We start from the raw sequence: 25,476 nt of genomic DNA, 5'->3' as shown, positions 1-25,476 counted from the left end.
GCTCTATATCTGCTCCACAGCCCTGTGACAATGGACTGAGTAGCAAAGCCATAGTAAGAGCATCACGGGCTGGTCTGAGCCCCTCTGCACTGTTGCCAAACTCCCTCCCAGTCTCACAGGCATGTACCCCTTCTCTACTGCACTCAGGTTCTCACAACACAACTCACACTCAGTCCACAAGCTGGACTGTGGCCCACGACCTAATGACCTAACCTAATTTTTCTCTCACAGTAAAGTGAACAGGACATGTTGATTATAGTTAAGGGACAGATCTAGTTGTCTGCATTTCACATTACTAACATACTGCTCTAATTTGACTAAACCTGAGAAATCAGGGCAGGAAAGTATCATTCCTGTTTTTAAGGATAATGCTACCTGTTGAGTTTACTGTTTGAAGGGACACTTGAGAGCATATATGATTTGTACACCTACCTTGATGTAGCACCAGGTCTGAGTGAATAATGTCACCCAACTGAAACCTCACCCATCTAAGTTAATATCCTACTGTATTTAAACACACCTTTGCCTCTTGAGATTCTGAACCAGATTAACTAGAGAACTTGTGATGTGTCTCCATATTTGTTCTAAGTATGACAGCACAACCCTGTTAAACAAAGTTAAAATTTTTATATAACAGTATAAGTATATGTTATATGTGCATAGATTGATGTTGGAGACACCGGTTATTAGATCATTAAAATGTTGACGCAGCACCATGGATGTTTTTAAACAAATACAGACATTTGTGTTAAAATGGAAGTTATTAGCTTTAATTTGAGCAAGTAAATACAAGTAATTGTAAATACAGAGGTGAACTTATATTTATAACCTTGTAAATCCAGTGCTATATATAATATTTTATAACAGTATTTTATGTGTCCATTTATCATTATTTAGAGCAGATTCTATATGCAGGTATCAGGACAACATAAGTCTCCATAATCAGAATAAATCTATCACAGATATAGTTGTTCTGTTAGCAAGAACACATTGGTGAGGTTAGCAATAGCAAGGACCTGTCTGACCACAGAAACTGTTACGTTTCATGAACAGTTATGAAACCTAATCGTGAACAGCAGTAAGGACTCTTGAAATGGACCAAGTGGCAGACTACCTAGATGATAAAAACATAAGAACACAGGCCACATCACAAGCCAGCAAGGGCATCTTGTCGGTTCAAATGGAGGAGACATGTGCACCCTTGGATTTAGTGAGATGGGAACTTGAACATTCAGCAAGTATTAAAGGAGCATTACCTCATTTTTCCAGTGATTTTTCTTCACACCGTGAATACTGACACCTAGTGGCATGGATGCTTCTGAGATTCTGTTCTAAATCAATTTTTAACGTGGTTGCTTCCATGTTTGCTCTATGGAGCAAAAACTAGTTCATCTGAGGACTACAGAGTATTTTGATTCTCATTTGAGATGCATTTTATAGAGATCATGATATACACATTATAGAAAGCATATTAAAAATGTCCTACTTCTTTAAGTATGTTTTCACATACAGGTAATTATTTTCACGTTTTCCACATACATTAAAAGTTTGCTGCTTCTAACTGTGTGTTTACATCACTGCAGTATTATTGAATATGTGACATATATTTTATGTTCTTCTCCAGATATTTGTTCATCCAACATAACATATACAAAAAATAAAACAACATTCCTTAAAATAAAATAAAACGATATGGGAAATGCTCCATGGCCTCTGTGAAAACATTTCTGAAACAGAATTTTGAGCCCAGTCTTCATAAAAACAGCTACAATATGTCTTGACTATTCTGATTCCCAGGCATCCCACTAGTAAGTTACATAATGCAACTTTCATCGATAACTAGTCCAACACTATAGACTGGTTTTGTAGAATCATATTTGAATCCTCCCTTTATAGTCATGTGTTGTCATTTGTTATCCTGATTGTGCATTAATTGTATAATTGTTACCCCAATAAAAAATGTCATTTTTATAATCAGGGGAAAGGCAGCATCCATGCACCTGTCATCACAGAGGAATTCTACAAAAACTTCATAAAGTGGTGTAACATCTGCACAAAATGTTATAGGGGCCCATAGGAACTTGGAACCTCCAATGCATGCAGTCAGTGTACCTTAGTTGACTGTTTAGTCCATAGTAAACATAATATATTTTACATAATATATCTAATAATATTAGAATAGCTATACAATTAATTATATGTATGTATTTAATACATTACTGACACTAACATTTAGATTTGAATTGATATAGCCTAATTGTTGAGCATGTACTCTATGTATAACTTGTATCAACCTATCTCAACCTATGACGAGTCACCCTGTGCCCTAGTGGAGAAAGGGGGTGCCTTAAAAAGCATGGGCGTGTGACGGCCCTGGTGCTAGAACGTGTACTAGAAAAGGCACAGCGGATGCCATTTGTAAAGGCGCTATTTGAGTGGGTGTCAAGTATTTTGCGAAAGCTGCACAGTAATTCTGAGATCTGTTGTGAAACATTTCAAGAAACCTCAAAATTTAAAGGGATGCGCGTCGGTTAAGAACCGGAGTTTGTAGAAATGTTCAAGGTTAAATATCCAACGAGAGGCAGAGCCATGTACCACGTGACAAGGTGTGACCGTCAGACAGACCCCCTTTTTCCGTAAGGGGAAATCATTGGAGGCTCACGGTGATAACCCAAATGAACTATAGAACAGGCCACGTTAATAACGTCACTAAAACCGAAAACATTATATTACTAGAATAGACCTACTTAAAAAAGCACCTTATAGCCTATAGCCTGCACGCTTTTGGCTAGAAAAATAACAAGATTGTCTAACATTTAGTACGATTTTCTGTTGTCTTTTTTGTCTGGCCTTTCTTGACATGTTAAAGCATTATTATTAGTTATTAATCTACTAAAATTATTAACGTATCGTATTAGCACGAAGGTCACATTCCCAAATTTAATGCGTAATCTCAATTTTAACCTTGCGCATTATCCTCTAGGTTGCTCACCCCGCAGGTTCATTCTCCATCGGCCAAGACCGTCACGCTAAAATTCATTGACAGAATTGTCACTAAAGAATTAAATAGCCTTAAAAGGGTAGATAGTACTTCACGAGGGGTAGCAAAGCCCCAACTGACCAGCTCGCGTTACTCAGCTTCTCACCTAATCTGTTGGGTAGTCGCTGCAGTCGATGCTGCATTTTCCCGTCTTGGGCTAAGGGTTGTGTGCTGCGACAGCAGTCTCAATGAGAGAGTCATGCTTGCTTTCGCTCTAGTTGCGGGTTCTGTCTGGATCGTACTAGGTGAGTAAAATGTCTTTCGCAGAATTTGTTCGTTTTAGTTCATGTGATGCCTATGGCTTTGAATGAGACGATCCACCGCTCTCATGAGTCACACGTACGTTTTAGAATCCGCATATTTGTGTCGAGATCTGTAGTGGCAACTAAGCAGATTAGGCATGTCCTGAATGACAGGCCTACGTTACTTCTTTTAATGGTTAACGCATGGTGCTGAACTACACTGCAGCATCTGCATTACTGAATTGACAGAGTGTTAATATAACTGTATATAAATGAAGTATAAAACTCTGTATATTTTACATGTACGTTTAGAAATGGTATGCTTAGAAGGCTACCGAATCGTTTTAATGTGCTATTTGGTTAAATATCTTTCACGTCGAAAATGATGGGGACACGACCACTGATGCTATATCTAATGCGTCGTGGTTTATTGAACGACATTCTCTGAATAAAGACTATACGCTGCTTGTACAAGGACGTTGTTTCTAGGAGTATATGAAATTGAATCAAAATTATGTCAGTCCGCTCTAATTCATTAAAGGACCTTTAATTGTGGACTATTGGTTATGACTTGGAAGATGTGCATATCAAGAATAATATCGACGTGGCATTCACTATCAAACGTACCGCATGTACATTCTTAATTGTGGAATTGCACGTCTATTCAGCGGTGTTCAACCGCATGCCGGTGTGGAAGTGTTAGAGCAGTTCAGCTGCGACAGGGACGGGTGACGTGTTTCTCCACGCGCTACCGCTGCCGAGCGTGATTGGAAGGAGCTGTCCAGCGAGGAGGGTTCTGAAATGATACGACCGGTCTGTGTAAAATCCACCTTTCATACGCCTTGCCATGCAAGCACACGGCGTTTTGTTGGGAATAAAATTTCTCTCGTGGGTCGCCGGTATTGCATGTTTGATGGTACTGCGCTGACAAACGGCAAACAGATGCTGTAAAGTTTAACGTGTTTAATGCGTCCCTGACTCTCCATGTGACGCATTCATCAATTATGTAAACTGTCGAACCAGAGTAGAACCAGAGACAGAGGTAAACCTATTCTTTTCCCTTCCTCAATAATTAAAAGCTCAAGAATCGTATAACCCACCCAACACTGACTCTCACAAAGCGTGCAAGACAAACGTCTGTGTGGTTGGTTTAATTGTTGGCCTAATGTTCTTTAGCTATCCTTTTTTAGATTGAACGCAGTATTCAGGTGCTGGTTAGAAGGGCCACTAAAACTGGGTGGAAGCACACAGGACAATATTTACACATCACTGCATTTTATTTTAATGAACCCTACTTATCAAACATGAGTTAACCTATCATATTTCAGGAAAATACGATGGTGACATTCAGAGTATGTCCTAAAGTCACTGAGTTGAACACTATCTATCTGCACATAATCTTATGTACATTGTCATTCTAGGGAGTTGATTAGTTAATGGGCTCCTATTTGGACCACACTGGTACTGCTGTTCTCATTTTTACATTGTAAGCCCAAATATGGGTCAAAATGTTTTTCAAAGAGCATTGAGGTTCTGTCTATGGTTTTGCAGCAGTCTAGCAGAGTATGAGGAAGGTAATGTGGACAGTCGAAGAAGACCTGTTATTTAGTTAACAGCACATCTGAAACCAGTGCAGCTCATGGTAACATTGTATTCAGTGACAGACTACCTATAGGCAAAGCTACTTGTCTAATGTTGTTTCTACCTTACTATGGCCATCTTCCTTGCACTTCCTATTTTCTAAGTCAAAGCCCGTCTGGAGGGTTTGCTTTTCAGTATTTAATGGATATCTGCTTGCCACATGCATTCAGCAGTGCTGCAGTCTATGTACAATGTAGCATCTGTTGCAAGGTGTATCTAAGAGTGAGATACAGGGGCACAAAAGGTACATCAAAATTTGTAATGATGTTTTGTGTGGGTATCTTTTGTCTGACTGTGTGTGGAGGTGTGTCATGGGCATGCTCTGTAAGCTAAGACCGGTGTATCATGTGCTGAAGGATAGAGAGAGCAGCATGGATTATGGAGTGGGAGGGGGAGGGGAAGTGGGGGAGGGGTTGGGGAGAGAGCCGTGTCTGCTGAGGGTGGTGTGATACGGTGGCCAGGCAAGCCCATAACAACTCGAAACTCATTTGGCGTTTTGCGCTGCTCTAGCCCATCTGCCACTCAGCACTCTTTGTGTGCCATAATCTCCCAGAGGTAGGAGGTACTTGCAGGTTTTCCTCAGGGTGATGTGCAGTTCGTCTGCAGAGCTGACACACACGTGCACACTCTCCATCTGGCTCTACCTCTGTAAGTGACCACCATTTTCCTCTGTTTGTACTTGGTTTATTTTGTGGTGCAGCTTTCCACGGTACTTAAGTAAATTGTGTTGCCGTATGGAATTTGAGGTCTTTATACCACAGAGTGTCTGCGGCTGTGGCTTATGAAGCCTCTGCCATGTGCTGAGTAGCGGCGACGTTTTCCTTGGGTTCCTTACTTTTAATAGAGTTAGGTGTCAGCATAGGTGTCTGTGTGCGAGGGAAGTCATTTCAGTGACGCTATGCGGAGAGGGGCTGACAAACTTACAAAGGGGCTTTAAATAGTCGTGGGCGGGCAAAGGTTGCTACCGCACACCCACGTTCTGGGCTAATAGGCTGTAATCCCAGTAGCCGTGGAGCTTAATTGCTTCTGTAACATTGGAGGTGGGGAGAAGGGGTGTGGGTGGGGGAGACGGGACCTTCGTGATGATCATCCCCATGGAGACAGCAGCAGCCAGTCCCCTTCAGTCACATTCAGCCCGGTTCAGGGTCGTCGAGGCTCCAAGGAAGACACACATGGAAGGTCACAAGGATTAAGGGCATTTCAGGAAGCTCGAGGAGTGTCAAATTTATTTATTTAGTGTATTTTTACAACACATGTTGTCACAAAGCAGCTTTACAATCATATGTGTCCAGATCCCTAATGAACATGCCAGCGGAGACAGTGGCAAGGAAAAGCTCCCTAAGATGGCAGGGATTAGGAAGAAACTTTAGGAGGACCAAGACTCAAAAGGGAACCCATCCTCCATTGGGCGGCCCGCTATCAGAAGTCTGTATTTATAGTTCAAATGTAGTTCTATAGTTATAGTTCTAATTCCAGGCAGAGTAGTCACAGTCCCTTCAATGCAGATGGTGAGCCTCAGGTAGGAGCTAGCTTCAGCACGTCTTCTTGCAGCAATGGCACATACAACAATGGCATTGGCGCATCTACTGGCAAGCCAGACCATCTCCTAGGTGCTTGTATGGAATTGTCTTTGGTAGAAGCATGCAACCAAGATATAAAATACAGGTTGAGTATGTGAACATCAATTTAAACAACAATTGATTTAAACAGGCATACATTGCACAGGTGCCAGTGATTAGCATGTGGCTCCGGCAGGCTTATCTACAGCAGCATAATTAAAGGGAGGGGCCTGGAGGTGACCACAGTCATGAAGGCTCACTGAGCCATTGCCTCCCACCCAAGTTATAGTCACAACTGGAGTGATCACATGACTGGATCACAGCACCAACATCTCAGATTATTAGAAGACTTAATGACTGGGGGCCCCGAGCTCCACACCTTCACATGTAGAATATTAACTGAAGGCTTGATTAAATAGATGAGTCTTAAGTCTAGATTTTAAAGATTGCAACTTTGTCAGATTCTCGGGTTGGAGCTGGAAGGCTATTCCATAACTGAGGGGGCTTTAAAGGAGAAAGCTCTGCCTCCGAATGTAGTTTTGCTAATTTTTGGAACTAAGAGAGCAGAGAAGTCGGATGGGTTATAGAATGGGTTTGTGGAGCAAGACCATTTAGCGCCTTATAGGTCAACAAAACCAGAAGATACTAGATTTTCTGGCTCTAGTGAGGACTCTAGCTGCTGCATTCTGTTTGAGTTCAGTTCGAGTTTCTTTAGGGATTGTTTAGAGCATCCAATTAGAAGACCATTACAGTAGTCCAATCTCTATGAGACAAAAGCATGGACCAGCTTCTCTGCATCAGGTAAAGAAAGTAAATGGTTTACTGGGGAGGAGCAATGGCTGAAGAGTGTTACTTACCTGAAGAGTGTTACTTACATAATTAACCCAGTCACATTAGGCACAGGGAACCCTCACCGGTCCGGTTGCCCTGTAGTAACACCTAGAGCCTAGCTGATTACGTTAGCACTGTGGAGGCAGACTCCTCATTGGACAGCTGTGCAACTGGCTGTCTGTGGTGTGAAGCTCTTCTGAGTCAATGACCGAAATGAATCAAATTTAGTCCTCTTTTCTGCCACTGTGCACTTGTTTGCATATTGAGTCTTGCTACTATTGTTCTGATATCTTGACTCTGATGTAAATACACCACCTGATATACAGTACTACACACATATCTACACATGATTTAAATTTAGCTCGTACCTTTCTGTTATTTTATCAGCTCAATCACAAAAATGTTCTACACACATACATACACAAATATATAAATGTCCACTGGTCCTTTTGCTGCTTTTCACTTAGGGTATGTATGACTAGAATAAAACTGAGGGGCAGAAATGTCAGGATAAGAGACATGACAGGTGAGGAGAGAATTTAACAGAGATGGAGCACAATAAATCATGTACAAACTGTCGCGCATTGTTTTCAGTATGGAAAATTTGCGTTACATTTAAGTGAATGAAGTGGAAGCTTTTATCCATATATTTATTTCAAATATGTATTTGGGAGTATATAAGAACTCTTTACCTCTCATCTCCCGGGTCTACACATGTCCTACGGGTAAATTTTTATGTGCCACACAATGATACTATGACACGTCTTTACTGGCAAATATCTAACAATATGACCAGTCACTTCACTTTGGGGAAATGTCCCAAATGTCCAGTTCCTGATTCGCTTAAATACAGTGATACAGAGTCTTAGTTTTCAGCGTTCACCCAGAAGTTATTTATTCACTTCAAGTTACACCAGGAAGCTTCCATGGCGTGATGTCATGAAACAGTGGGGCTGTTCTCTTTGGGACATCTACTCAGAATTATTTATTAATTTATTTGCTTTCCACCATACATACACCACTATAACTACTGTTGTATTCTTCCCAGTAGAACCACCTACAGTACTAGAGACTTTACTGCTTGTTAACTGTGAGTGAGGGATTGAGATACAGTACAGTTTTATGAGGTGCCTCATATCTAAAAGTCAAAGATCCACATCTACATTAAATGCAATTTGTGTAAATATTTCAGGTGATTTTCTAAGCAAACTTGAGCAGAATTGCTCTTGTCCATTCAATTACTGCTTTTGGCTCATTTTTCAAAACTTTGTGATTCAATTTCTATTTGTTTATTTGTTTTTTGACTGACGTGTGATCCTAAGATTGCTGGTACATGTGAGTCTATCTTGTGCATACATGTCAGTTAGGGCATTACCATTATGAAAACTTTAGACAAGCATTACTGGTAAGGAACCGTTTAAGCATGTTCTCATAGTCAGTACTCTAAATACACTGTCAGCTGTTTGGTGCTCATTACAATACATTAAAGATGAAGCAGTGCTCCACTGTGACTCATGTCCTGCGTCTGTCTTGGGTCTTTTCCAGTGTCAATACCTTGCTACAAACATACAGTAGATGAGACTAAAATGTGTTGCATAAAATTAATTAATGCTATTGTCTCTGGTCACATTTTGGAATTTTGACCATGTCATGTGTAGGTATAATAGTTCCAAACTAATATTTGGAACTTGTAATGTTTTATAAAAATATCATGTATATGCTCACAATTTCAAGCTATTTTTTTTGTTTGGGTTCAATGCAGTGAAACACAAGCTTACCATAAATTTACATTATGATTCTCTTTGTCATTCTGAACTAAATATTAACACCCAAATCCAGCATATCCTGTGTCTCTCCACCTGCTGACGACATGTATAGTTTGTGGAGTAATCTGGGAATTAGATGAGGGTGCAAATTCTGCTGGGTTCTGCATTGTGTGCTTCGCTGTGTCACAGAGTAATGCTAGGAGGGCTATTTTTATCATACATAGAGAGAGAGAGAGAGAGAGAGAGAGAGAGAGAGAGAGAGAGAGAGAGAGAGAGAGAGAGAAAGGGAGAGAGATAGCTAGTCAGTGAGTGTCAGAGAGCCAGGGCAAGAGGGAGGGAGGGAGAGAGATAAAGAAGGAGGGAGAGATAAAGGAGAGACAGAGAGAGAGACAGATAAAAAAGGAGAGAGAGAAGGAGCTAGAGAGAGAGAGAGAGAGAGAGAGAGAGAGAGAGAGAGAGAGCCTGCATATGTGAGGGGAGAGCAGATATGTTGACGTCACCTTTGCCACTGCACATTGCAGGAAATCAAGTCTCGGGTGTGCAAGAACTTAGAGCCAATACAATGTAATCCAAGAAAGTTGACTCAGTTCGTCTGGGCACCAGTTTATTTATTTAGATACATTTCTGAGTCAACTAAGTCAACTTTATTGGATTCTTGTACTTGGATTACAGAGCATGCATCAAGTCAATGAGACATAAGGGGCGACAGTCTATACAATCATACAATTACTGTACCAAAGTCCATATAAACACAAGGGCTGCACAGGAAATATGAACTTTCACACCTTCCTCCGCACGACTTGATGGTAGACGACTGGAGGTCGAACTGATGTGACTGTGTGAACTGATGACAGGCCCCATGATAGGCTGACCCTGATGAGTCACGAGGCTCTTCAACAAATCAGTTGTGTTTCTGTGCATGTCTATGAGTGTGTGCATGTCTATGGGTGTGTGCGTTTAAAGTTCAAAGACCACATCCGTGGACTACCCACGGATAACATCAAAACCGTTCAACTGTTCTGCCCTCTCAGGCTCTGGGGATTAATGACAGGTGGCATGTAAAATTAGGACATTTAATCATTACATTGCTATAACATTACACGCTAGGATTAAATGTCTTGCTAACACTTGGTCATAGCATTTGCATAGAGTAAAGGTGCTATGTTTGAGACTCTTGATCATAGCATGTTGTATCTGTATATAGTAAAACAATTCAGTGGTATATTGGCCCATATATTTAATGTTTAAGGTACCATATCATAGTCTCTGGGTAAATTACACCATTAGTAGAATCTTTCTGCTTGTGTACAGCATTGCATTTATTCTGCCCAGCCAGATCACAGTCAGGCGTCACTAAAGGAAACTGGTCCTTTGTGATTATGAGAATATTCAGCGAGACCTGGTTCTTTGGTTTCATAACAGGTGCACTCTTTGATCTTTTGATAGCTGGTTCAAAGGTGCAAGCTTTCAGACAGAAGTAGTGTACTGAGTATCTGAATTGGCCATATTATAGCTCTAGTACCTGCTGGCCATTGAAGTTATCGGGCTGTTATATAATTTAAGCCGTTTAGTGCATCTTTTTCTGTTTTTATCTACCTCAGCATATTTTTGCAGGTGGTATTTCTGAGCTGTTAAAATAACTAATTCAGCATCTCTTAAATTCCTTCATTGTAGCCAAATCAAAATCATGTTTTGATTGCAATCATGTATTGTTGTATTATATATAATACCAACAATGTGTGAAAATCAGACATCCCTTGGAAATCTGTGGACTCCAGGGAAAAGTGTTAAATGTGTTGACTACCTGTGTAGTTCTGGGCTGATCCCTCACCTTTGTGAGATCTTGCATGGAGCCCCAGGCTGAGGGAGATTGATAGTCATGTTTAGCTTCTACCATTTTCTAATAATTGCTCCAACAGTTGATCTTTTTTTCACCAAGCTGCTTGGCAATTGCCACATAGCCCTTTCCAGCTTTGTAGAGGTCTACATTTTTGTCTCTTGTGTCTTTGGACAGCTCTTTGGTCTTAGCCATGTTAGTAGTTGGAGTCTTACTGATTGTGTGGCGTATACAGGTGTCTTTATGCAGATAGCGACCTCAAACAGGTGCTTCTAATTTAGAATAATAAGTGGAGTGGAGGTGGACTTAGATTATGTCTCTCACAGTGGACATGCAACTAAGATAAAAATGTCAGACCCCTCCATGATTTCTAAGTGGGAGAACTTGCAAAGTTGCAGGGTGTACAAATACTTATTTTCCTCACTGTACATATGTATAACATAATTACTAATAAATATGTAGACGTAGTGTGAAAACTACTTGTGTGTCCTATGCTCTGTTTTGGATAGTTGTGTGTGTGTGTGTGTGTGTGTGTGTGTGTGTGTGTGTGTGTGTGTGTGTGTGTGTGTGCGTGTGCGTGTGCGTGTGTGTGTGTGTGTGTGTGAGTGAGTGAGTAAGAGAGAAAGAGTTGTGATTCTTGACTATATGACAATTATATTCCTTGATTATCAAGCGTACTACAGTGTTGTACTACAGCTCTACAAGCTGGTTTCAGACAGGAACCCAGGCGGCTGCCCTTTCCAAGGTGTTCATGAAAAAAAAGAGGTGTCACTTCCTTATTTGTAATTGAAGACAACAAATCTAAAGCAGTGGTACTTTTGTGGTTCTGTTATAGCCATTAGCAGCTTCTGTGGTTTGTTGTTTTGCTACTTCAGGAAGAGCCCAGCACACACAGCAGTTTGCGTCTGTATGTGTGAAAAAGAGACAGACACCATGAGGTTATGTCGCTATTGATGTACTATGAAAAGCAAAGACCTGGCCGTCTACCCACATCCACTTTCTGGAGCTTTGTTAACTTTCTTGGTTTCTTTTTCTGTACTCGTGCTTTGCTCCTGGTTGCTGCTGTCCAAGCTTTAAATGAATTAACTTTTGTGTTTGAAGAAGTATAATTTGTAGAAGCGTAATTATGCATCTATTTAGATCTAAAAATATTACAACAGGTGGCACTTTAAACACTGATATACCCTAACACACTTGCACCATACACAGCCAAACACGCACACAACCTAGCGATCTCACTTCCACTTGTAGCATGGCGTGTTCATGTGTCAGATTTCAATACTTCCTGACCAAAACATATGCTTCTCCTCCTCTCATAAATCAACAGATGTCACATACCGTCTCTCTCTCTCTCTGTCGGTCAGAGCTAAGTTCGACGCTGATGGAGAGGATCCGGGCACAGGAGCTGCTGCTTGGCCTGCAGTTGCCCGAGCTGGGGCAGTTGGGTCAGCTCTTCCGTTCGCTGCCTGCCTCCACGCTGGTTGGTCTGGGTGCTCTGGCCGCCATGCTGGCCTACTGGCTGGCCACACGTCCCCGCGCCATCACGCCCCCCTGCGATCTCCGGCACCAGTCGGAACAAGTCGAGGTAGGCCAGTTAACCAAATGCCATCGATATGTTATATCCAGCTTTCATAAAGTCGCTGGGAATGGGGATGCGGAAGTTGGGATTAGGGAAGTTCCCCAGATGGTGCGCAGGTGGGATGGGGTTCTTTCTGCCGTCACATCGTTACTGGTTAGGGCTGAGGAGGCTCTTTCATAGTGCTTGCTTAAGATCAGTTGTTCTCAAAGTCATTTAGTGAACACAGGAAACAAGCCCCTGCACTTTTAAGTATAAGTGAAAAGAAAAAGCATGTGTAATTAGCCTAATTTCCAAAGCTTTGTTCTCAAGTCTTTGTATCTAAAGTTTTAGTTTTTGAGAACAAGTCAGTACTTTTATGCTTAAGTGTAGAATGAATGCTTGTAGGTTAGATTTGCATGAAAAGAACAATTGTCTCAGAGCCTGTCACTGGCTAATCAAAATACCTGTGACAGCAGTACATTCAGAGCAAAAAATCATATTCATGTATATTTTACCATATGGGTTTACCATTTTCACATAATAATTTAAAGTCTTTTAAATCTCTTTAAGATAGGCTTCAGCAAGCGCACGTCATATGTAACATTATTATTGAGCATCATTATAAACATATATTGAGCATCAATTGCAGTTTGACAATGACATCCCATGCAGACATATTGTCTGTTGAGGCATGGCATTCACTCTTCTTGAAAGGTGGTCCTCATGTCATTGAGGTTCTGGAGGTACAGAGTTATGAGCCTCTACATGGCGATTCAGCTGATCCCGTAGGATTTCCATGGATCTTCAGATCTGGAGAAAGTTCAGGCCACTCCATTTTAGGTACCCCAATCTCTACACTGTTACACCACCACCAAAGGCTCATCTGGTGACAACAGAGACTGAAGCACAGCGCTCTCCTTGACGTCTTCAACATCGTTGGTGGCCATAATTTCTGCTCAGTGTGAATTGACTTTCATCAGTGAACAGCACTGAGGCCCACTGGTCCCTCGTTGAGTGTAAATGCTCACTGGCCCATGTAAGAGAGTGACACCTTTGCCTGGTGGTGTGGTCTGGTACCCTTGCAGGTCATCTAACATGTAGACCACTCTGATGTAAACGGTTTTGAATGGTCTGACATGACACTTGGGAGCTTCCCACCTCCCTTAAATGTACCTAGAGTTGCGACATGGCACTGTTCACAATGAAGCAGTCATCAGTGTGGGATGTGTCCAAAGAACATCCACTTCTACGCATTTCTGTGACTCTTCCATGTGTCTCCATGTATCTCTGCAACCTGCTGATGACGTTCTGTGACACTCTAAGCTCAGTCGCCACTTCTGTCTAAGAACATCCTGTTTGAATGCTCGCAATAGCGAGGTACTGTTGATCAATTGTTAGGTGTCATCCTGGTCTTGTGATGTCAAAATATGAACAGCATGATGAGTAGGACTGTTTAAACGCCAATTCTAATTGAACCAGGAAATATATTAATCGATTCTTGGATCACAACACTGTTGTGAATTTTGCTCATTCACTCATTAAGCTCATTAAGCTCCTCGTTAGAGAACAGCAAGTTGTGCAGAAAGTACTGTAACATTGAACAGTTGGACATGTACATTCGAAAGTTTAGAGACACTAGGTTCACCTGTAAAGGTCAGAGTGCATTTTAGATTATTCCTGAATTTCATGTGTACTCTAACGTAACCGCAAGACATTCAACACCCATTTCCCTCCCACATTCCTGCCTTGTCTGACTGACAGCTACATGGTTTCCTTTTAGAAAAGGAAATGGATCAGAGTGAAAGAGACCCTAGCTCTGATGGCGTAGCCATTGCAAACACGCGTATACATCATTTGCATAGGAGTGTCATGGCAGGCACATTTGTCCCCTTAGGCCTCTCCACCCATGTCCTGAGATGACACAAAAGATTCCTCTCATGCCGATTGTCATGTCCTACGTGCACACAAGATGCCTGTAATATTTGGGCAGCTGTATTATTGCTGTGAATGTCTAGCAATGAGGCAGCATCAAGGAAGCAGGCTCCATGCATGTCGTTCTTTTAAGTCTGTATCCCAGAATGGGTAAGAGGAGGAAGAGAGGCAATGATTAAGACTAACATTCAAAAAAGATCTTCACTTGCTATAAGCATAAATATATTACTATCTTAAAATTAAAATAAGACATAATATACTATATGTTACTGTTATTGAGTTGTTTTCATTTTTTATCTATTTACACATAAATAATTTGTTTTAGGTATGTTTGTTTCTGAAGTCAGACAACAGAAGAGTGTTTTAAAGAGGTTTTAAATAGCCTTAGATAAAATTAAAGACATTGAATAAAATACATTAAATTAAATACATTGATCTGTATTTGCACCAAACAGATCGTGTTGTTGCGTCTTCTGCTGCTTTGTCTCTCTTTACCAAGATTTTCTCCCTCCTCTGTTTTTGAAAAGGAGAGCGGCGGCCGGCAATCTATGCTGGGTGACGATGGCAAGCTGCTCACACACTACCATGAAGATGCCAAGACCTTGTACGAGGCTTTCCAGCGTGGACTACACGTATCTGGTAAGTCCAGAGACCCACTCCTGAGAAATCCATGACAATATATGTTACTTACACTTTAATTTGAGGATATATATTGTAATGTATTCTGTTTTCATATGAAAACATGTAGGGTCTGCCACTTATGCAGGTGCATTTTGGCTTCAGTGTTTATTTTTTTTATTTTTTTGGTTAAATTCAAGAACAGAGGGGCCATCAAACCCACCATTTTATTTGCGAGGTCAATTAAGTGCACATATTTGAGAAAATCCTGCTGTCACATGCAGGAGATATTGCTGCCCATCTCCAGGGGTTCATGTAGGAACCAGTGACCACTTGACCACTTCTTGCGTGACCTAACTCTGGCTTATGATATTGGCTCCTCAGGAAATGGACCGTGTTTAGGGTCCCGTCTCCCCAACCAGCCTTACAAATGGCTGTCTTATAAAGAGGTGAGTGAGGACAATACTCTAAATCTTTATTTGTAGATGATTACATGTGCTGCAGAGGAGTTAGCCTGAACTTTTTTAAGTACTGCTTAAATTCATAAAGCAGATGGCAAAACAATCTCGATATCTGGCAAAAGTGTAGGCAAAAGTTATCTTCTGAAGTAATTATCAGTAATGCACATTTGAGATACTAAAGCAAAATTATTATTATTACATTACAACACTACACATTGCACACTATACTATGTCTGTAACACTCATTTTAACTAGGTTTTAAAATTGAAAATATTCAAATTGTTGTATTGTCCTTTTTTATTATAGGTTATATGTTTAAGGTATATGAGTTGCAGTACAATTTGACAAAGATATTTACTTCTTTTTTAGACAATTGGCACTTGCATTTACTTGGACATTAGACAGTATGTGTTGTGTCTCTGCTAACCTGCTGCTGTCCCCAGTTCCGACCCTGTTCAGAGTGATTAGCAACTGTCATGGCATCTTGCTCAATGGTTTGCCACATGGTTTTCCCCTATCCCTGTAGGTCACAACCCGGGCAGAACACCTGGGGTCAGGCTTACTGTCTCAGGGATGCCTCCCCAACCCAGACCAATTCATTGGTGTGTTTGCGCAAAACAGACCAGAGGTGAGAGGCCAATGGGTGATTGGAATGGAAATGGGGCAATGACATAAATTGGTATTGAAAATAATGTTTGTCAGGTTTGTCCAATGGGTTTAACGAGAGGCAACATGTGTGTCCCGGTAGTGGTTAATCTCCGAGCTTGCGTGTTACACCTACTCCATGGTGGTGGTACCGCTTTACGACACACTTGGGCCTGATGCTATTCGATACATTATCAACATTGGTAAGAATATTAGTGATTATCTTATTACCTCTTTATTAATGCATCTAACTCTATCAAACACGTGAATAAAGTCTTAATCTATCTATGCTCATGGCAAATGCAAACAACAATGAAAGGGTGAATCGACAGTCCCCCAATTCCTGGCCGTCAACCCCAAAATATAGCGGGCTGGATTTGGGGGGCTGTTTTTCATCAGCTGTCCATCCTTGTGCACGTCCTTGAGCAAAGTAGGCCGAGCAAGACCTTGCCGTGTGTCTCCGTAGCGGATATCTCTACGGTGATCTGCGATAAGCCAGAGAAGGCAAAGGTGCTGCTTGGAAATGTGGAGCGGGGGGAGACGCCTGGGCTGAAGAGAGTCATCCTCATGGACCCCTTCGGCCTGGAGCTGTCGGACCAGTGCGAGAAGTGTGGCGTCCACATCCAGGCCCTGAAAGACGTTGAGGTACACAGGCACTGCCAGATGAATGACTGTAGCGCTGGAGAAGAAGTTACACGCACAAGTGAGGCCTTTTATGCTCCATATTGTGCACTCTTGCTGTGCAAACAACAGACTGTACAAATCCACGACATTTCAAAATCTTTCACAGCGCACATTTGACTGTAAACAAACATTTTATTGAGATCCCAGACTACCAGATTACTGTGATAGTTTTGAGAGTAAGAATGCATAACAACTATGATCCTTTAAAGGTTGTTGATGCAGATAAGCATGTAAAGACCTGTTTGCTTGTAGGATTTTTCCTCCGTTTGCACGTGGTTGTGTGCAGGCATTCCATAAATACTTATGGGATTCTATAGTTTTTCGTTGGTAGTGTATCTGACTCACTTTGCATTCAAGACAAATTATTAAAGGACTACAAGGTGAAACAACATGAACATTTCATGCTTTTACATTTACTGCTGGGACTGAAAAACACTGTTGTTAAAAGCTACTATCTAAACGGGTTCAACAGCTTGTCCCTCTCTGCTAGCAGTCTTGTTATGTTAATTGTACTTTTCCGAATGTTGCCATGGTTAAAAATTCCATGATGAAAACATTTATCTTACTGCATTTCAAGCTTGCCACCACTGAGACGGTAACACAAAATGTTGTCTGTTTGCATGGTTTTGTTATCTTCAGGCTTTAGGTCAAGAACATTACAGAAAACCAATGGTGAGTAAGAGTGAATTTATCACCACCCAGTCATGTGTGCTTGTTTTGGTTAGACTTTTATTTGTCATTTTGTATCACATCCCCAATTTTCCCCAGATTCTCAGCAGTGGCTTCTGGGGACACATAATTGACCCTAATTACAGATCAGTTTGTCATAGCAGAATAATTGCCCTGATATTATGAAGGACTAAGAACGTGCACATGCAGTAAAGCCAGTTAGCTCCGGGCTCACACCTTTACGGCATCATTTAAGGTCACTGCTTTAGAAAAACTGAAAAATAATAGAAAGTCTCGTCCTCTGTTTAATGCTGTGGAGGATTTGTGGGTAAAATGTATGGTATGGTATAGTATGGCATAGAGCTTTATTGTCATTACACATTGCACAAGTACAAGGTAACAAAATTACATTCCTCTGGCACCACCAACCCAGAGCGGCCGCAGCATCGATGTTTACTGCAAAGTTACAGTCTCTGTAAAAAATAACTATCTTCAAATGTAGACGGAAGACCAGTCTCTGTAAAATACACTATCTTCAAATGTAGACGGAAGACCAGTCTCTGTAAAATACACTATCTTCAAATGTAGACGGAAGACCAATCTCTGTAAAATACACTATCTTCAAATGTAGACGGAAGACCAGTCTCTGTAAAATACACTATCTTCAAATGTAGACAGAAGACCAGTCTCTGTAAAATACACTATCTTCAAATGTAGACGGAAGACCAATCTTTTCAAGCAGTACTTGATTGACCCATTGTCAGTTATATCACTTTTACTAGAGTAATCACCTTTATTAGAATAAATACATTGCACTTTCTTTGTGTGTTGTCCCTCTGACAGGGTTCTAGTGTTAATGGTCTCCTTAGACTCAGGCCTAGTATACTAGTATAAGGATATTTCTCAACGGTCTCCTTAGGCTCTGGCCTAATATACTAGCATAAGGATTTCTTCCACTGAGACTACTAAACATTATTGTAAGTTGGTCCAGACAGGAGCATCTGCTGAATGCTGAAAATGTAAATGTAAACTTTTAAATGTGCATTTTTGACCATATATGTCCTTTGGTATGGGAAAATACAAATCCCTATAGCAGGTGAAGTGCTGACAAGAAATATTAGTTATTAATATTAATATAATTAATTATATATTAGTTTTTATATGCTTAAATATTTGTTTTCCATGTTGACTAGCAAATGATAATATCATGTTTGTCCACCCAGCCGCCTCGACCAGAAGACCTCTCCATTGTCTGCTTCACGAGTGGAACAACAGGTACATCAGCTCAGAACAGGATTCTACAGCACTCATGTCATGCTCACTTTTGCAAGTATATGTCAGGAGATTTGATTACAGAAGTGAGAATGTGACCTTTGCAGGGTGTTTCAAATTTTTTTTATCATATAAAATAATATTTAATATCTGTGCATGTTTAACCCGCTAAAGCCAAGCACAAGAGCTGAGATTAGCAGGCTTAATGTAATTACTGCTATTTTAAGGGCTGTTTGCATACTGGAGGGTGGTTATTATTTTGTGTATTATACGTGAGCAATGTTTCTTCCTCTACATGTGACTTATTTAACGCTCACTTGCCCGCTGCATTGTGTCCCGCTGTATTGTGTCCCGCTGTATTGTGTTTGCTTTGACAGCTGAAAGACACCCACAAACATTCAAAAACAGCATTCAGTGCTAAAGTCGTACTGCAGCCCATGACATCATCACCTTCAGAGGGAACACACATCTTTCTAATGTTTCTGTGCTGGACTTGGCCAGCATGTGGTTCCCCTGCACAATGACCTAACCCAAAAACCTTCAGCTGTCCTGGGATGCACTCTCCTAGGTAGCAATATCCTGGGTAACACTGTCCGGGATAGTGATGTCCTGGGAAGTGCTCTCTGGCTTTAAGGGTCTCTGTCTGGAACCCAACATCACTCTGCTTCTGGCCTTTGGCAAATTTTTAATGGGATTCAACACGGTATGGAATGCGGATGGTTGTTCGGTCTTTCAGGACAGAAGCCATAAATTTCGTGTTTCCTTTGGAATCTGCTAAAGGTCATAAACAGGGAAGAGGAGGAAGAGTCCTGCCCCTGCATGAGCTCTGCCTGCTCAAAGCTACATACGCAATTTGTTGTACATGGAAATGTCCCATTTATTAAACAGGATGTTGCAGAGTGTTTTTGTCTAATGTTGTGATAAAGTTTGTGTGTGTATATATGTGTGTATGTGTGTGTGATTTCAGGAAATCCCAAGGGTGTGATGCTTACACATGGAAACGTTGTTGCGGATTTTTCCGGTTTTATAAAAGTAACTGATGTAAGTCGGTTTAAGAAAGAGTCTGACAAACAATATCAGAAGCAGGCTTGGGTCATTCTGAAGAGCATTTAGCTGGTACTGGGGGGAGATAAGCTAACTTTTACTTGCAGGAAACAGCACTTTGTTTACATTTTTTCAGGCGAGCTAGTTTTAACTACAGTCGCTGTCTCTTGTGTGTCTTTGCAGAAAGTCATCTTTCCTAATCAAGACGACGTCCTCATTTCCTTCCTGCCGCTTGCCCACATGTTTGAGAGGCTCATTGAGGTAACCTGTGAGAACATGTTAAGTACGTGTGGGTAGTAGGCATGACACAAACAAAGGGTCATCTGTATCAGTGGCACATAAGTGCTGAGTACTCTCATACTAAATTAGCCAGTGAGAAGCTCCATCCCCACACATAGATTTTTCACTTTTAAATATTTTTGGCATATGTCTAAACTTAATACAGCACACAAAAATACACACTAGTTTTATGGCTTGATAGAATGTGAGGTTGTAAATATGTCACATATGTAAACATTGGCATGTACACAAAATGGTATTTCTAAGCAGTAGTCCTAATCTCAGAAAGCAAACAGAAATGTATTTGCTCTTTGTGTCTTTAATCTCTTTATGTATTTTTGATGGACAAGTTACCTGTTCCCCCTGCTTTTCTTTGGGCTTTTTGGCATAGTTAGGACACTTTTATCTCATAAAACAGCCATATATACACCCACCCACCCACGCCCCCCCACACACATAAATACTGGGAAACTGACCGACTTTTCACTTCCTGTAAAGATTCCATGTCCTCAAATGCTCCCACTACCACATGACACCTTCCTTCCAGAACAAAGAACCTGCATGGTGTAACTCCGACTGACACTTAGCTGTGCACTTTTTGTCCAGTATCACTCATGGTTTGCTTCTTTACACTGGAACCTGCTTAAGATTTAGCTCATGATTAAATGTGTGCATGCATGTTCATGCACGTGTGTGTGTGTGTGTGTGTGTGTGTGTGTGTGTGTGTGTGTGTGTGTGTGTGTGTGTGTGTGTGTTTCCAGTCAGTAGTATACTGCCATGGTGGGAGGATTGGCTTTTTCCAGGGTGATATTCGTCTCCTATCAGAGGATATGAAAGCCCTTCGACCCACTATCTTCCCTGTGGTCCCTCGCCTCCTAAACCGCATGTATGACAAGGTGAGAGGCAGGCTGGTGGGCCGAACCATGCGTTAGCCCTGCGGCCTCCAGTGGGTCTCCAGGTGCATGCTGTCAGAGCGTGCTCAGTGCAAGCAGGAAGGAAGCGTTTAGCCGCGACGTGTGGGAAACATGCTAATCGCTTCCCCTGTTCTCTGTGACCTGGGCACAGGCGGTTAATTGACACTTTGTGCTCACTAAGAAAACACAATTAATTTAAAGTAGTAATAAATAAACCAAACGAAACAAACACACATACGCACAGAACAGTGACGGTGGTTGTTTGTTGGTGGTTGTTCAGATCTTCAGTCAGGCCAATAACCCTGTGAAGCGTTGGATTCTCAACTTCGCTGCAAAGAGAAAAGGTGCCGAAGTCAGCAGCGGTGTCATCCGCAGTGACAGCATTTGGGACAAGATCTTCTTCAGCAAGATTCAGGTGTGTGTGTGTGTGTGTGTGGCTACGTCACATTTACTCCCTGCCATCTGAAGTGGCTGCTTAGACATGGTTGTACAGGTGTGAGTGGGTGTGCAGGTTTGAGCATGACCTTATTAAACGAATACTGTGGGGCGGGGCCTGATTTGGGTGTGTTCATAGGCAAGTTTAGGCGGGAGGCTTCGCATGATCATAACAGGTGCTGCACCCACCTCCCCAAATGTGCTCAGCTTCCTGAGAGCAGCGCTGGGTTGCCAGGTGAGCACCATATACACACGCGTGCGCACACACACATACGGGCAAATACAGGCACAAGCACGCACAACTGGCTGCACACACAAAACACTCAAAAGTACTATTGTTCTTTATCTCTGACTTCCTCTAATAACTTTTATTCCCGTTTCCATGTGTATCAACCTGCCGTGTGTGTGTGTGTGTGTGTGTGTGTGTGTGTGTGTGTGTGTGTGTGTGTGTGTAGGTGTATGAAGCCTATGGTCAAACAGAATGTACAGCTGGCTGTACTTTCACCACCCCTGGTGATTGGACTTCAGGTAAATCTTGCTGTCATGGTGACAACCTGAATTTCAGTTAAACAATAACCCGGAAACCGGGCGAATCCACACGTTGACATTTCTCAGGAAACGGAGTAGCAGGTGCCTCCCCTGCATACCACGCCCAGCACAGCCACTCAGCATGGAAGTTCCTATCCAGACGCTAACTGCCAAAAAGACCTTTTGCATGCCGTGCTGGAGACCTTTATTTCACACAGTCAAATGCTGTGCTCAGCTGAGTAAGAACAAAACTGTAACGGAATTCAACAGTTCCTCTTTCAGAGGGTGAGAAACAAGCTTCCCACCACCACAGAGAATACAGTGTCAATGTGAAATACAGGACAACCATATAAAGATATATATTTCCTTTCTGGAAAAGCTCAGACTGCCCTGTCAGATGGATGCGAGTATCTTTCAGCTCCATGACATGAGGCAAACCTACTCACTTTGTAGCTTCTTGTGACAGATAAAAATGGCCCAAAACGACCTGTGGTTCCATGTAATGGTCACCAGTGTTTCATGCAAGGCTTGGGAAGAATGTTCTGGATGTTTTATCCTTCTAAACATACACATACGGATGACTATCACACTTTATGTATCTGTTATGTTTCATTATTTGTAAGATATCCCCCTCAACCTAGACCTTTTGTATTTATTCTTACAATGGAAGAGAAAATAATAATAAATCAATTACTCCCCCTTGTGGCCAGACATTTATTAACAAAAAAACCTGGTTGTTTATTTACCTGGTTGGATCTTATGTTCAAGCAATATCATGTATAAATGTGTTTCAAAATGAAACCGATGTATGTTTGCTGATTTTCTGGTCTATGTAGTTGGATATACAAAATATCAATACCTAACTAACTTATCTCACTGTTTGAAAGAACAGTTTAAAATACAATTCAAAGTATAAGGCAAATCTTTAATGAACCAGACAAGTTTTAAAATTAGCTTAGGACACTATCTCTATTTTTCTGATAATTGTGTTCTTGTTCTTAATCCTGCCCCTGTTGTTAACAGGTCATGTGGGTGCACCCCTGCCCTGCAACCTCATTAAACTGGTGGATGTGCCAGAGAAGAACTATTTTGCTTCAAAAGGAGAAGGAGAGGTACGTCACAATGCCATTCCCATAACCCACAATACCTCCCAGCTCAAATCATTTCATATTATCCTGGACCTGAATAAACTATTAAGAATCTCCTTAGAATCTCATTAAAAAAATGATTTTGTCTTCATTTCAATATCTCACACTCTGGGAAATTGAATATCTCACAGCAAACTTTACTTTTTGATTTATATATGCAATCGAGTTTTCTCAGACACATTCTTCTTGAATTGCAGGTCTGTGTAAAAGGCCCAAATGTTTTTAAGGGCTATCTGAAAGATCCAGTCAAGACAGCAGAGGCACTGGACGCTGATGACTGGCTCCACACAGGAGACATTGGGCAATGGTTACCTGTATGTTTACAAGACGCTTTTCATATCAGCTCTGAAACAGTTACACATCTGTCATGTTCCAAATCCTGAGCATCATGTTACATTTAACATTAAACCAAGATGCAAATCATTTATAAGTTAATGTTTATCTTATTATATTTTGGCACTCTGTATCAATGCTCATTATCTTGTCATTTCTATATACTCTTACCAGATTAGAAGTGATTTAAATGCTCATTGGTCTTGACAGAAGAATGGTGAACACTTGCTAATTTGCTTGGTTCCATTCCAAACAAACTGTTCTGATCTTCTTATGTCAGAATGGCACACTAAAAATCATAGACAGGAAGAAGCACATCTTTAAGCTGGCCCAGGGGGAGTACATCTCCCCAGAGAAGATCGAAAACATATACAGCCGCAGTGAACCTTTGGCCCAGCTCTATGTTCATGGAGACAGCTTGCAGGTTGGTGCTGTCTTAAGTCAGATGTAGCCGCCATTACCTAATGGTCAGAATCTGCACAGGCTTCATACGGGTCATTTACAGTGCTGCTCCAATTTGCCTCCTTACAGTCTTGTCTAGTTGGGATAGTGGTACCAGATCCAGAGGTGATGCCTTTATGGGCTCAGAAGAAAGGCTTAGGTGGATGTTATGAAGACCTGTGTAAAAATGCAGTAAGTGCAATTCAAAACCAGTGTGACCTGTCATGTGTGTCAATTAAATAGTCCTTGTGTGTTTTATTTCAAGCCATGACAGATGTCTCTAGTGACAGCCTTTCTACACTGTTGTTTGTAAAGGAATTAAAGAAAGCCATCTTGGATGACATGGTACATTTGGGCAAAGCCAGTGGCCTCCATTCCTTTGAGCAGGTGAGATTATAACTGTAAAGGTTTACCGTTGTGCGCGTGAGATGTTTTGAACATGAGATGATGAACAAATCACAAAAGGTATCTCACACATATGCATTATTTTATCCACAGGTAAAAGACATTTACATTCACAGTGAGATGTTTTCCATAGAAAATGGATTGTTGACCCCCACGTTAAAAGCCAAGAGGACAGAGCTGAAGGAATATTTCAAGCTGGAGATCGATCAGCTGTACAACAACATCTCCATGTAAAAGTTTCCCCATCACCAAATAAAGACAGAGGATTTTTTTTGTGACATTGCTGACAATTAACCGTTTGTCCTTAAATTTCCCTCATCCAAACCCCTAGCTGACACACTGTAAAGCATGCAGAATGAGTCATACACTATGAATGGAGCACAATCTCGGTTGCTTGGACAGTTATCAACAGTCGTTGTGCCTTTGGGAAGAGTGGCAAAGCTACAACCAAAACTGTCCCCTGCCGCAAAAGCGGTAGCAGTCTCAACCAACAAGACAACATGCTTACTTCGTTTTTTCCTTTACAGACTGACCATGCAATGCAAATGTACCTTTCATCTTTGTGTTTTTGTTCATTGGTGCAGTTGAAAATGTCAGGGTAAAAAAAAAACAAACAAACAAAAAAAACCCCACAAAAACAAAGGACGATGCATGCTGTGTACCCAACATTCACTTGGAGAGTTCTTGCTTGAGATTCCCATGTTTTTTCAGGCCAAAAAACCCCCATTCATATAAGAGACACAAACATTCATATAAGACACATAAGCATACATAGCAAACACTCACAAGATGAATTGCTGTAATTCTAGGTAGTTAGCTTCTGTTACATTAGCTCGCTTTTCACGAGTGGGCATGCCACTGACTTAGCAATTTTGGACCTGTCAAATGTTTGGCTTTTCCATTTCTTTCCATTCCGAAGTTTAAAAGGTAGTGTAAATACTGATGAAAACTAGATGTAAACATATTTAAGCAATGGTTTGAATGGATTTTTGCGTGTAGTGACAAAAACTGTATAATCTACTGTTGAATGAATCAGTATCATATCTTTGTATTTAAGGGGGTATGGATGGGGACAAAATAAAAAAGGAACGACTAAGGTTTTAACTGTGTCTTATATTTAGAATGTATTCCTTTGAGGTAGTGCAGAAAGTAGTAAAGATCTGTGTAAAGTTTACACTTTATTTACTGTATTTG

The 25,476-nt window shown here is 41.2% G+C and overlaps 1 protein-coding gene across 2 annotated transcripts; it reads left to right on the top strand.

The window, feature by feature from the left end:
* Positions 1 to 2,970: 2,970 nt before the first annotated feature.
* On the top strand, positions 2,971 to 24,928 carry acsl6 (acyl-CoA synthetase long chain family member 6). Of its 2 annotated transcripts, XM_076980004.1 has the most exons (22): positions 2,971 to 3,285; positions 12,281 to 12,501; positions 14,934 to 15,045; positions 15,409 to 15,473; positions 16,012 to 16,113; positions 16,234 to 16,333; positions 16,597 to 16,775; positions 17,454 to 17,486; positions 18,707 to 18,758; positions 19,723 to 19,796; positions 19,983 to 20,060; positions 20,840 to 20,974; positions 21,273 to 21,407; positions 21,567 to 21,662; positions 21,883 to 21,955; positions 22,979 to 23,067; positions 23,301 to 23,417; positions 23,717 to 23,860; positions 23,968 to 24,069; positions 24,193 to 24,264; positions 24,376 to 24,512; positions 24,614 to 24,928. In XM_076980004.1, the coding sequence occupies exons 1-22, from the start codon at positions 3,240 to 3,242 to the stop codon at positions 24,615 to 24,617; spliced, it is 2,166 nt and encodes a 721-aa protein (XP_076836119.1). In that variant the 5' UTR covers positions 2,971 to 3,239; the 3' UTR covers positions 24,618 to 24,928. The 2 variants fall into 2 exon arrangements, with proteins under 2 accessions (XP_076836119.1, XP_076836120.1); XM_076980005.1 differs by lacking the exon at positions 2,971 to 3,285 and adding an exon at positions 5,496 to 5,571 and having other exon boundaries at positions 24,376 to 24,928.
* The last annotated feature ends 548 nt before the right edge of the window (positions 24,929 to 25,476 follow it).

The sequence above is a fragment of the Brachyhypopomus gauderio genome, chromosome 18, assembly GCF_052324685.1.
Source record: "Brachyhypopomus gauderio isolate BG-103 chromosome 18, BGAUD_0.2, whole genome shotgun sequence".
Classification (NCBI taxonomy): Eukaryota; Metazoa; Chordata; class Actinopteri; order Gymnotiformes; family Hypopomidae; genus Brachyhypopomus; species Brachyhypopomus gauderio.
Note: the sequence above shows the minus strand (reverse complement) of the source record. Positions and strands in the feature narration are given on the sequence as shown.